The sequence below is a fragment of the Pholis gunnellus genome (assembly GCF_910591455.1).
Source record: "Pholis gunnellus genome assembly, chromosome: 7".
In the NCBI taxonomy this organism is placed as follows: domain Eukaryota; kingdom Metazoa; phylum Chordata; class Actinopteri; order Perciformes; family Pholidae; genus Pholis; species Pholis gunnellus.
Window position 1 is genome coordinate 26,827,545 of NC_136533.1, and position 14,013 is coordinate 26,841,557.

The 14,013-nt window shown below is 41.5% G+C and overlaps 1 protein-coding gene across 1 annotated transcript in view; it reads left to right on the top strand.

The window, feature by feature from the left end:
- The window catches only part of sntb2 (syntrophin, beta 2), a 31,352-nt gene extending 19,397 nt beyond the window's left edge, over positions 1 to 11,955 (top strand). Inside the window, exons 3-7 of the mRNA XM_079163153.1 lie at positions 572 to 782; positions 3,789 to 3,931; positions 4,502 to 4,698; positions 7,381 to 7,571; positions 8,399 to 11,955. Coding sequence (XP_079019279.1) covers positions 572 to 782; positions 3,789 to 3,931; positions 4,502 to 4,698; positions 7,381 to 7,571; positions 8,399 to 8,491 — 835 coding nt within the window. The 3' untranslated portion in view covers positions 8,492 to 11,955. The remainder of the gene's footprint in view (positions 1 to 571; positions 783 to 3,788; positions 3,932 to 4,501; positions 4,699 to 7,380; positions 7,572 to 8,398) is intronic.
- The last annotated feature ends 2,058 nt before the right edge of the window (positions 11,956 to 14,013 follow it).

Sequence of the window (14,013 nt, forward strand, 5' to 3'; positions counted from 1 at the left end):
GCTGTTTCTGACATTGTTCCCGCTCCTAGTGGAAAAAGTTGAATATATATCGATTCCATGAGAAAAAGGAAAAAACAAAAGCAGTGACAACTTTCGTGAAAATTAGCTTTTTCTCAATCTTTTTCTTACCTTATTGTTTTTTTTAAAACAGAAAATTTGTTCCACTGTCATAGAACATGCACAGTACCACTCACATGCAAAATGATGGCATCTCTGGGTAACTTCTGAAAATAATATCTGGCATCCCGATCCTGTTTTTGGGCCCTAAAATAATCTTTAAACCTGTCAAGTTTCAATATTCCATGATTTCCTTTCATTGGTCTAGAATATGGACACGGCTCAAAGGAGCATACATAGAACAATTATTTATTTAATAGCTTGTTTCAAGTAAATTTCAAAGAATAAAATGTATTTTCAACGGAAATGTACCCAAAGAAAATCTTTCAGAAAGCTGATTCATTCTGACCTTAATAGTCCCCTTTTTGGCTTGTGGTTGGTTCTTTTCCGTGAGAACTTGAAATGTATTTTTGTTTCATTCCTGTGTGGGGTTGCTGATACGTGTCCTATTCAGACTTTTGGAGCTCCATTCCCCGGACGGCCAGCACACGGTGGTGCTGCGCTGCAAAGACGGCCCCACCGCCAACTCCTGGTTCACCGCCGTCCACACCAACATTGCCGCTCTGCTGCCGCACACCCTGGCTCACATCAACGCCTACCTGGGGGCCTCGTCTTCGGCCGCCACCCACCCCCATCTCAAACACATCGGCTGGCTGGCCGAACAGGTATCTTGGTTTAGCGGCTTGGAGAAAAAAATGCATTGCTAGTCAACGTCTTGGGTCCGTGTTTACTTCCTGTCAGCTGATGTCATTCACATACAGGAAATAAACTGGGACACATTTGGATTGTTTACGTTGACAACGGTGAAGTGGTCTATACAGGGGATAAGCAGTTGCATAGAGTTTTAATAATTAATAATTTAATAACACAAATGGGATAACACTCAGACATATAGATGATAATAATAATACAGCGAATAACTACATAAATAGACTAAAACTATTTGTTTAAAGATTCCACTATACCTATAGAAATGTTATCTCTGAACATCGAGTTCGTGCGCATGCTTAGCCTAGCCTAGCCTAGCTTATCACAAATGATGGAAGCAGGGGAAAACTGCTAAGCTAGCTCTGTTAAAAGTGAAGAAACATGCCTTCCAACAGCTGCAGTACTGCCTATTGTATTGTACCATCTAAAGTTGTTGTATGGAAAGCTATTCATTGATACGGCCACAACTACGGTTGGGCTCCAGCAACTTGTTTCTTTTTGGATCTGGTTGAAGGTCGGCATCTGCATGTGATGGCTCTGAGGCTAACAAATCTCTAATCAAATATTGTTTCTTCAGTGAAACTATCCATCTTATCGTGTTCTGATGGTGCTCCAACCGTTTGAAATGCTAAACATAGCCATGATCCCAGTTTGAAATACTGTTGCTCCAACACAAAGATGTTCCTACAACCAAAACCACCACATTTTTATATTTTTTGTTTCAAAATTAAATACATAAGAAATGTTGCATTATGGTATATTTAAATTAAAAACTTGTTATTTATACATATCAAGGTAGACTTTTGGCCAAGATAATTACACTATAAGTATTTTTTTTTTATCAGCACATGCTTTGATGCTAGTGTGGGAACACAGTGCATTTTCAGGTTGGATAAATATAAAGTTCAAACACAGGTTGCTTTCAACAGGAAATGGTATCAGTGGTTTTTCAGTTTAGTTTGCCACAGTACCTATTTCATTTCTTCTAAATCACTGTACATACACAGATCTCAAACATATACGCTGGCATTTCCTCTTTGCAGCAACACACAGGAAGAGTGTGTTTTCTTGAATTAGCTGTAGTCCATTCCCTCTGAATAATATCTTTTCACTTTGATGAAGTGTCCATTCAAGGCCATGTTGAATGCATAGATGTCTGGCTGTGTTTATCTTGACCAGGCTCAGACAGGAAACACATATGCAGGTTTCCGTTGCATTGCACCATTTCTTGTAGAGCCCACCTACTCACCATGGCTGCACCCACAAACGCACTGTCTGGTTTTGATGTCATTGCTTTTCACTGTAACTCCACCAGTACTCCAGTCACTCAGCCATGACTCAGACAAACACACACCGCCTTGTTTTTATCACAATGCTGTCAAAATTCAGGTCAGACTGTCAGGATGAGCTGCTTAAGTCCTCTGTCGCTGTACCCTGTAAAAACGACATCACTATTAGGGGTGTAACGGTTCACAGAATTCTCTTAATACAGCAAAAAAACAGAAATGCCATTATAAAGTACGTTCTTTTTTTACTTTGAACAATGATGGATTAATTTGTGTACAGGAAGCTGCAGCAACTCCTGTTTTGTCTTGAACACGTGGACTGCTGTTGTGCTTCTGTATAAGAAGGTCACAATCTCTCTGATCTTTGGAGGAGGCCAGAGATCCGCTGCACTGCCGTTGCTTTCTGAGATGCTAGATTAATGACATCGGCCTATTTATGTCGTTTCAGTCAGATAGCTTTGTGTAGTCCGTGACGTCCGGCCGTCTGTTGTCAGAGCATGTTTGTACAGCCTGGTTTTCCAGTCCGGAGTAGCGTCTCATATCTGCGGCTATAAATATACCTTGAGCCCTGTTTGAATCGGTAGGTAGTAGCTACCTAAACGCTGCGGGGAGAGTTTGTAGTGTGTGTGCTGCTGCTGCTTTTCCTGGTAAGCTAGTTTAGCATAGCATGTAGAATGTTGTTCTTCCGTGGTGGGAGTGTCAGACGTCTGTTACGTCGGGTGGGTTGCCATGTTGAGCGCAGTGGCACCACCAAGAGAACATTATATTTCCCACAATTTAAATGCAATAGTATTATTCAAAAGTATTGTTCGGTTCGTAATGCGTACCGAACCGTGAGCCTCGTACCGAACAGTTTAATACAAATACGTGTATTGTTACACCCCCAATGTCCAAGAACATCACCACACCGCTACACTGTCAATCTACATCCCTATACCTGTACCCCATCGTAGTTTAATCGCCAGACTGCATCACTATACCTGTACCCATCAAACTACTTCACTATACCTGTACCTATAGTAGTTTCTCCTTTCCCCATCAAACTAAATCCCTCCACCCCAATGTAGTTCATACCATGTCAAACTACATCACGATACCTGTACCTCCTCATAGTTTATACCCCATCAAACTACTTCACTAAACCTGTACCTTATCAAACTACATCACTTTACTGTACCCTTTACTAGTTTTTACCCCGTCAAACTGTATCACTTTACCCTCTACCCATACGCCATAGTGATATGTCAAACTACATCACGATGCTTTTACCTGTCCAACTACATCACTATATCTGTAAGCCATTATAGTTTATACCCCGTTAAACTACGTCACTTTACCTGTACCTCATCAGACTACATACCTACCTGCACCCTTTCAAACTACATTAAATATCATTAGACCTGTACTGTGTCTATTCAGTAATGTTGTAATATTTTACAAATAAAGTTGATAGTGAGATCTATAGCTATGGAAATGGAGAACACATCTGCTTACTTCTCTAACATAGCCAGGCTTACCTGTAATGATTCGTAGGGTTGGAGACTATTTCATGCAAGTTGACTAGTGGTTGGTTTTGCAGTAAACCTAATTGTAGAATTACTGGACGATACATGTAGTACAAAATGTAATTTGGAGATTTGGAGAGTATGGACATCTCCACCTGACTCTCTTCTTTAGGTCCAGCTGGAAGGTGGACGGCAGCAGTACAAGCCAGTGGTCATGGCACTGACGGAGAAGGACATCCTGCTATTCGAATCGGTGCCATGGAGCAGAGAGTCCTGGTCCATGCCTCTGCTCACACACCCGCTGCTAGCCACAAGGTGAGGACAACAGACAGCAGGGTCATTCGGCTGTAGCCAGAATGCACATATCTTAGGAATCAGGAAACATTTCAGACCAGAGATCAAACATTACTCGTTTACAGATTTGACCTTTTTGCTCAGAACAGTTCACTGTCATCATAATTCTAATATGGGTTTATCATTTCTTCATGGTACAGATAATAATATTTATGTTAAAATGCTTTTGGATTGGCCATTTTTGCCAGGCATCAGCTGACCAGGAACAATTTAGCAGGCTTTCAGTACTGTACTGTACTTAAAATCTACTGCCAACATACGGTCCACAAATTCATGGTATGTACCTGGAAGTTTAAAGTTGCTTACATTAAACTTACAGTGAAACATTTTGCTAGGTCAGGAGAAGGGTTTTGTAATGCAAATATGATGTTTGCCCTGGGGACCCCCGCCTGAAAGAAGCAACCCTAATGGCATCACCCAGTTCATCCCCTCGCCAACTTTAATAAACAGATGAAACAAATCAATTTAATTTGCCAATGTTCATCCATGCAACAATAAAGGGGTGTTGTATTTTCATGTCTCTCCCTCCAGACTGGTTCATTCTGGCAGCGCCCGGGGTTCTCCTGCCCAGGGTTCGGACATGGTGTTCGCCACTCGGACGGGCACAGGGCGGGGCATTGAGTCCCACATCTTCCGAGTGGAGACCCACTGGGATCTGTCGTCATGGACGCGAGCCCTCGTGCAGGGGGCACACGCTGCCGCTGAGCTCATCAAAGAAGTCTCCATTGGTGTGTGTGTGTGTGTGTGTGTGTGTGTGTGTGTGTGTGTGTGTGTGTGTGTGTGTGTGTGTGTGTGTGTGTGTGTGTGTGTGTGTGTGTGTGTGTAATGGGTGATTAGTCTGTAGTAAGAATTTAAAGTCGGTTCCATTTGAATTGCATATATTCATATTGCATATGGCCACTCCCTTTATCCTGAACTCTGATTGGCTCTACCAGCTCAGAGGCGGGACTTTAGAATAAACCGGAGCTGAAGTGGTGCCTATTCTGCCAAAAACTTAGAGTAAGAATAAGATTTTGTTTGGATTACAAAATGTTAAAATCAGGAATGTAAGATACTGTAATGTCAGTAATTAGTGTAGATATGATTAACTAATGCTATGCAATATCTCACTTTGGATTCCCAGTCGGAGTTTTTACACAAAACATGACCAGTTTATAGAATATGATGCACAGACTTAACTACCATGCAGTATTATACAGTAGTTCAATTGTCCCCACCTTGACGGGCTCCAGCATATAAATGCCTGCGGCTCACACAGTAACAATCAAAAAAGTAGTAATGATCAATAGTTGTCGTCTAGTCACATGATCAAATAGAGACATTGGACAACATACATATTACCCAGCAATCATCACTGCATATCTGTATATGACAAAAATACCAAACAAAGTAAGTGAATAATTTGTTATTGTTTATTTATAGTTTATGTAGAATAAGCATTTCAATTTGTTTTAGATTGCTATTGCGTATTTAATCCCCATAAAATAAAAACCATGACGGAGATGTGCTTGCCTTTTCAAGGGTATATATATATATATATATATATATATATAAACCTAGCTGATTATAGCATGATACATCTTAAAATCTTGCTTGATTTAGGTGCAAGGTCATTCCAGGTGTTAGTGTTTTTTGTCCACAGGAAACACTTCATTATGTAGTGCAATAGCTTACAACACCACAGGCTAGAAGGTTGTGTGCACACATTAGGACAAATGCGTGTGTGCGAGTCTGTACACAGGTTGGCAGCAGTGAGTCACAGCCCTTTAACCAGAGGATGTGGGTTCACCTTTATACATAAAGCAAGTGCCAGCAAGTGAATGTTAAGTGGAAGTTAGTTTTCTAGAGAAAATATTTGTTCACAAAGTGAACCCCATATATAAAGGATTTTTTTGAACAGATACAAATGTTTAATGTATATAGGCCTTTAAATGTCAGAGTACTTTGACTGTGACAGGAAGCTCCAGACACCAACTGGCTGGCTGGCCGTGTGCAGCAGCTCAGAGAGAGCAGCTCTGTGTAGGAGAAGCAGAAGCTGGAGCCAGCAGAGGGGAATGTTTCCACTCTGTGCAGAACAATGGTTGGCTGCCGTAACAGCACTGGAAAGCTTTTTTTCTCCCTCCTGTCCTTAGTTGTGCTGAAACATTCAAAGCCAGTCGCGTAACAGTAACACACATTGAAATATGCTTCGGGATCAAATGACGTGACTGTTTAAGCTGCGTAAGGCACGTTTTTACATGGCAGATAGGCTTGTGTTTATACGCTGTGGATTAAGTTTGTCTAAGTAAGGTATTCAGGTGACAGACAGTGTCACTGCTGGAACTTTAGTTCATAAAGGGAGTTCACAACATACCTATCAGACATTGTCAACACATGGTATGACTTCATAGTTATTTAAAAGGGTTGTGTGTACAATTTGGTGACATCTAGTGGTATGGTTGCAGAACGCAACCAGCTGAATATCCCTTCTCCCTTTCCAAGACTGCGGTAATGTGAGCCGCGAAGCGCAAAACCGTGGTAACGACATTTGCCTCACTTAGAGGTCGTCCATACCATAATAACAGTACTTTAGGAGAGTTGGTAAGTCAGACGGCGGCTGGCCATACTGCAGTACCTCAGTTTCACAAGCATGTCAGAGAACTACGGTGGCCTTCAGGTAAAATTAAAAACGTGAAAGGCTCTCTCTGTAAGCTGTGGTTGGTTTGTCCCTTGTGGGCTACCATAGAAACATGGTGGTGTAACACGGCCTGCTCCTCATTCTAAGCTAACATAGTTAAGAAAACTGTTTTCCGTTCATGCTAATAGATCCCTCAAATAAACTACACACTGGCCCTTTAAGTTAGTATTTATATATATAGAGGTAGATTTCATAGTCTGAATTGGACGTAGTCATCATGACATCACCCATTGGTTTGTAGACTGCCATTTTGAAGCCTCGAGTCGCCATCTGGGAATACAGTCGTCACCATGTTGTTGTTTTTCGCAACGAGTCTGGCAGCCACAGTGACCTGTCAATCAGCGAGGTAGCCCCGCCCTAAAGCATACTTTGCTCTTTAAATAGACCATCATTTACTAATTGAACGTCATGCTGTATTGAAGAAGACTTGAAACTAGAGATTGAGACCTTAAACTCATGTTTACAATGTTTACTGAGGTAATAAATCAAGAGAGAAGTAGTCATTTTCTCATAGACTTCTATACAACCAGAGGAGTCGCCCCCTGGTGGACATTAGAGAGAATGCAAGTTTTAAGACACTTCTGCATTAGCTTCTCTCGGCAGAAATGGAGGTTGCCGCCTGGTAGATTTAGTCACCACACACATTGCACTCACCCACTGGGGCATCCCTCACCCCCACTGACCCGTACTCCTGCTATAACATAAATCTCATTCCTCTCTCGCTCTCTTCCAGGTTGCACGTTAAACAGGCAGGACGTCCGGCTCACGCTGCACTACGAGAAGGGCTTCACGGTGACGAGGGAGCCAGCAGAGCCAGCGGGGGGCGCCGTGCTGTATAGATACCCCTACGAGAAGCTCAAGATGTCCGCCGACGATGGGATACGCAACCTCTACCTTGACTTTGGGGGTCCAGAGGGAGAGATGGTGAGCTGAGACAATGGAATAAAAGACACTATAATATTTGATATTTTCACCACTACCATTGCTTTTCTCTCCTGCCAGAATCGTTTTTTATCATTGATTCATCACATATTTTTTATTTTAGGTTTTCGTTGCATTGTGGGTAATGTAGCAGCCAGGTTATGACAGGGAAGAAGAGAGCATCAGGGGGGAAAAATATAACATACAAAAACAACTAGAGACCAACTTGCGATGGGATCATATGACCAGTGGCTTAAAGTGGGCAATGGCCCCATTCCCACTTCCTACCCCCGATGCTCTTCTGGTAAAACTGGTAAAGTTTGCTCGCAGTATCGCAGTGACAAATCTGCCCACAGACAGACAGACAGACAAACGGACATATAAACACTTGTCCACTGTGGTAGTTCCCTCTGCGGTAGTTGTCTCCAAGACCACATTTTGCATGATAACAGGTTGTAAACAAAACCAGCGTTCCGGCTGGTAAAAATACATTCAAATTCACAGCCTCTCTCTCTTTTCACATAACAACCCCTGACAAGAGTTACCTATGTAACTACAGTTCTATGCATTTTACGTGACTGTCACTGACGGTGTGTAATACCTGGATTTCCACAAGGAAACAACACAGATTTGTTTTGCTTTGCACAGAATTACTAAATTTTCTATGTAAAATGGCAAATAACTGTTGCAATGAACACTTTAGATTGAAACCAGAGCAGTTGATAGTAGAATAAAGTGATTGTACTTATGCAAGGGGGTCATTTACCTCAGAATATACTTTTTTTTGTACTCTGCCATTGACCCCCTTAACTCCTCTCTCCGTCCTCCAGGTATTTGACCTCCACTCGGGTCCAAAGCCGGTGGTGTTCGTCCTCCACTCCTTCCTGTCAGCCAAGCTCACCCGAATGGGCCTTCTGACGTAAAACAACCGACTACGGGACCTCTGTTTTGGGAAGACGCTCCCAAAACGCTGATACCGGGGTGTTAATTTTCAATTTCCTTTTGTTCTTTTTTTTGTTTTCCAATTTCTCCATTCACAACTGAAGCTGCGGGGCAGATTTGACCCCCTGAAACTGTTGATTGTCTGAAAATTGTGCCTCCTCTTCTGACTTCTCCTCGGCCTATTGTAATCATTTGTATTGCGAGGTCGGGAATAAGGAAGTGGCGCTTTGCTTGAAGTCATGAGGTGTCGGGAGACGGTTACACACACAAAAAAAGTGTTCAAAAATAAAAGAACATCCCATATATTATGTATGATTATCTGATACGATGTCAAAGACTCCATGACCCGTGCAATTCTAGCAAAGTGTTACTGAAATACATGAGGGAAAGGAAGGATTTTAAGACAATGAATACACAGCCAAGCTCAGATCAGTGAATGTTCCCTGTTTTGAACTCTATGCCTATCATTCCACGACAGCCTTCCAATGTAGTTTGGGCTCCTCTTAATGCATTTGTGTGGCCGCTGTTTCACCGTCAGAATGTGTGTGTGTGTGTGTGTGTGTGTGTGTGTGTGTGTGTGTGTGTGCGCGCTACGCTGTCCGACAGACTCACCTTTCTAGCACATTATCCCAAACTACTGTCGTAATCAGGAGTGCCAACTGTGCCTTTTTACATGCAGTCAAGACACTCTTTGTATCGTTTCCTTTCTTTTAAAATTCCGCACAATAAGAGAATTTTAAGCTTTCAACATGTGCAAGCAATAGTATTACTCTTATAGTGTAAACCATGTTACTTTTTTTTTTTTTTTTAAGTGTGTATCTCAAGATAGCATGACTTCCTGACATCTGTATCTGATGATGATATATGACATGACCTTATGTTACCTCCCCCACCTTGACCCACACTACCACGTCGTCTCCGTGTCGCTATCGTCTCAATCCACTTTACTTGAGGTTACTGGTGTCTTGTTACTATTCCTGCGGCAGCATTTCTCTGGTTAAGGACTGTTTAACGGGCTTGTTTCAGGGTGGGCCAAAACACAAAACAGAAGTACCATTGTGTTTGAATGGTCAACAATATCAAATACGTCTCACCTCCTATGAACCCCCTGCAGTAGGGAGGTTACAGAACAGTATTTTGGTCTTTTACTTCCATGTAAGTCTAAGTAAGCCAGTGAAAGTTTAAGAAAATGACCTTTACTCAATCGAGTTACTTCCTTTTGGAGCTTTCAGCCGCATCTCATGGTCTCTGTTGTCATGGAGATGGTTTGGCTGTCATCACGTGACCTAAGTAGAGAACGTAACTTCCATAATAGGTGTTCGTGTATTGGGAGAGGTGGTGTTTGGTAGAAGATGTCTTTGGCCCGATCCCAAAGTCCACATTCAAGGACTTTTGAAGCGCGTTCCCGCCAAATTCGTGCTGGTTTAGAACTGTCCCGCTGTCAAATCATCAAGTGCTTGAGGTCTCTCCCGCGGACATTTTTAGCACCTTTATGAAAACTTTCTAAGTCTACATTTCAAAATCAGGCAGTAAAAAATAATGTAGGAGTAACCTTTCATGATCAGTTCTCACATGATCACCTGATGGATCACATATGTGCACAGAGCAGATGTAGCCGACAAGGATTCATCTTATATCATCCATATTGTTCAGTCCTTTACAAAACGTCTTGTTTGCAATGATTTGTATGTCCTTCTGCAAAAAAATACTATTTCATTTTAAAAGTTCATTTTATTTGTGCGAAATGATTAACATTTCCAGCAGCAATTAACTTTAAAACATTTTTACAAATAATAAATTTTTTTATGTTAAAAGATAAGAAATTTGCTGAAATGTAGATACATTTAAAACACACTTGAGCAGGAAAGGAAAAGTTAGTATTGTGCAAAATAAATATTGTGCATTTTCTTGCCGTTTACACCCCTGAGAAAAAGAAAGAAAAAGTTTTGAAATGCAAACAGGCTAAAAGAACCATGCGTGCCTACATACATGTTGCTAAAATATAATGATGCTTCTGAAAAAGAGTTCTGTTTCTGTGCTGCAGCCGTCTATTATTCACTTTAAACCAACTGAGATCTCTAGAGCTCTCACCGATTTAAGAGTAAGTTTACCTGTAGGAGTAAGAGTGAAGGACTTTTATCTTTCACTTTTAGCAATTTGATCAATTGGTGCCCGGGTGTTAGAGACAGGCGACATCTGTTCCTGGTGTTCGTTCAGGCGTCGCTGTTTTAACGATCTAGCGAGCACGAGGTCATGTGAAGACAACCGAGCTAACACCATCCACCGATGAGATGCAGTTGAAAATGCCAGTAAATGGACCCTAGAGTTAAGATTATATGTCAAACTACAGTTTCTCGAGCTCAAGAAGAATGTTTTATGCTCTTAAGAAATACCATTACAGATCTTGTGATTTCTGTCAAAAGAAAATACCATCAATACGGCCATTTGTTTATCTATTTCACACTCTGCTTTATGTACAGTAACCCATAAATAATTTGAGCTGTCACTTATATTGAGGTGGGTTGAGGTCAGCTAACTAATTACAATCTTCCCTTCAGTTCCTCCGTTCTGTCCAGTGCCTCGTGTTGAGACTTGACTCGTTAACGAGTTCAACATGACTGGAATCAACACATTTTCAGAACCGTCAGTTGGCTCATGGTACATGTTGCTAAGGCAATCCTTCCCTTCAGTAGAGCCTCTGTTGGACACAATGGTGCATTGTGTCCACTGACTGTGCAACACAGGAGAACAAGATATCCCCTCTGTCCTCGGATCAGGAACACAATCGCCAGGCTGAATGACCTTCATTCTGTTTTGGACTCTGATGTCCTTGTGAGGGTTTGAACAACTTATTTTGCCTTCTTTTTTTTCGCGAGAGCAAAAATGTGTACCCTTATAGTTGCTACAGTTAATAGAGCTCCAAAAGGAGAGGCTGACTTTACTTCCTTCATTGTGCGTTTGAGTTACATTTGGTAAGTCTTGTTCCTGTGTTGCACTCCACCATCCTACTTTTTCACCCAACTTTTCTTTTTATGTCAATCTAACCCACTGCACAGATCTGATTGTCTGAAGTTGATCAACCCTCTACAAGCTGCAGGCCGTCCCTTTTTGAGCTTGATGCACTAACCAATCAAACCCCCTTTTAAATCTGTGAATGTACACCTCTCCTCCTCTTCTTCTCGATGATTATTTTTCATCTCCTTATGATCTGAGGCTATCCTGTCTATGCAAAGCAATGCGTCAAAGAGTTTGTTTTTTTAACCAAAGGTAATATCTGTGGCAGCTTGCGTCACACAATCATTGAACTGATAAGTCACAACGGGATAAAGCGCTGCTGCAACAACCTGTCATATGCAAAATATTTTAGACTTCCTTCCAAGATACCATATACAATGTATGATAATATAATAATCTCATATGTAAATACCTACCAATAAAACTTACAGATCACATAAAATGATGTGTGGTTTGTTTTGAAGTGAAGTGTTTGTTAGATTAAGACTTGATGTTTATAATGTAGACAATATTTACTTTTGATCTTATGTATTCTAGACATACGTGTCTTTTTCAATTATGGTAGTACTACTCAAACATCCATGGTACTACTGCTATAGCGCCAATAGGACTGCTAGGTGGGAGCAGCAGCTGTCACTTGATGCATCTCCCACTTTACCATTGGTCAAGGTTAACCGAAAATATCAGTAAAAACTAGAATATTCAACTGTCTTTTAAGACGCTGCGGTGATAATGCTGGCTGTTGAAAGGCTGATTGCTGGCTTTAATTTGGAAAGAGAAGCAGCTGAAGGAGTATGAATGAGTTGGAAAAGTGGGAATAATTGGGTCAAATTAGAAAATCTCAATCAGTTCTGTTGAATATTTTCAAAAAGTTAAAAATGGAATTTCAAAATTTTATAAAACTAATGTATGAAAGCTGCAGAACATTTTAACTCTTGAAAGGCGTATGAATCAGTAGATAAGAGGTTAAAAAGCAGCTAAAGGATTATGAATAGTTGGAAAAGTGGGAAAGGGATAGAGGATGCAAAATTTCAAGTAAGCAATGTAAGTGGTTGGAAGGAGGAATTTAATTTAAGGCCTTAAACATGCTTAAGTCTAAGGAGTTGAGGTTTACTCTGTCTTTATTAGAATAATCATAAAATATCAGAAAAAATAGGTCCATCTCAAGTTACCTGCTTCCTGTTGTGGTTTTGAAACGGGAACTAGCTCTCCTGCCAATTTCAACAAGTATTTGTTGTTCACAATGTAGCATCATCAGGGAGAAAATATAGTCCACAAGAGTATTTAACCACAGGTGTGTCTGTCAAATAAAGCCATAGTATATCTAAAAGGTCATAAACATGCCATTGTATGGTATGTTGAAAATAGTCATGAAACAGCCATAGTTGGCTCTTGACTCTTGGACATGTCAAAAACATACTAAAGTAGAAATCGAAAAAAAGGGTTTTAAAAAGCCATATTATAGTATGTCGAAAAATGTCAAAACCATAATATGTCAAAAAAAGACAAGAAAAGCGCTAGTTTATTTCTAAAAAAAACAGCATAGTATATCCAAAAAGTAAAATGGTAATTTATGTAGTAAATTTATAGTATAGTTTGTCCAACAAATTCAACAAAAGCCATCGTATAGTATGTCCAAAAAAGTCATAATAAAGGACATAGTGTCGTGTGTTGAAATTCTAAATCTAATCTGTCATCTCTACTGTGTGGGAAGTATTCAGTGATGACCATGGGGAGGACATTGACAATCTCACTCACTGCATCCTCATACACTGCACTCCATGACCAGCGCCCGACCCCCCCTCCAACAACCCACGGCACACAGCCCCCATCCCCCAACTTGTCCCTCACAACTGACCAGGTGAGGAAAGAACTGAGAAGGATCAAGGTGAGAAAGGCCACGGGTCCAGACGGCATCAGCTCAAGGCTCCTCAGGTCCAGTGCAGACCAGCTGTGCGGGATAGTGGAGCACGTCTTTAACTTGAGCTTGAAGCTGGGGAGAGTACCACAGCTGGAAAACATCCTGCGTGGTACCAGTTCCAAAGACCCCGCGACCCAAGGACTTCAACAGCTTCAGGCCGGTGGCGTTAACATCCCACCTGATGAAGACGTTGGAGAGGCTGGTCCTCGTACATCTCTGCCCCCTAGTGAGCTCATGTTTGGACCCACTTCAGTTCGCCTACCAATCTGGCATCGGGGTCATCTACCTGCTACACAGATGCCTTTGTCACCTGAAAAAGGCTGGAAACACTGTGAGAATCATGTTTTTTGATTTCTCCAGTGCCTTGAACACCACCCAGCCTTTGCTTCTGAGGGGTGGACCACCACCTCACTGCATGGATCTTGGACTACCTCACCAACCGTCCACAGTATGTGTGGATACAGGAGTGTGAGTCCGACCTGGTGTCCTGCAGCACGAGGGCCCCACAAGGAACCGTTCTAGCTCCATTCCTCTTCACCATCCATACCTCAGACTTAAAATACGACT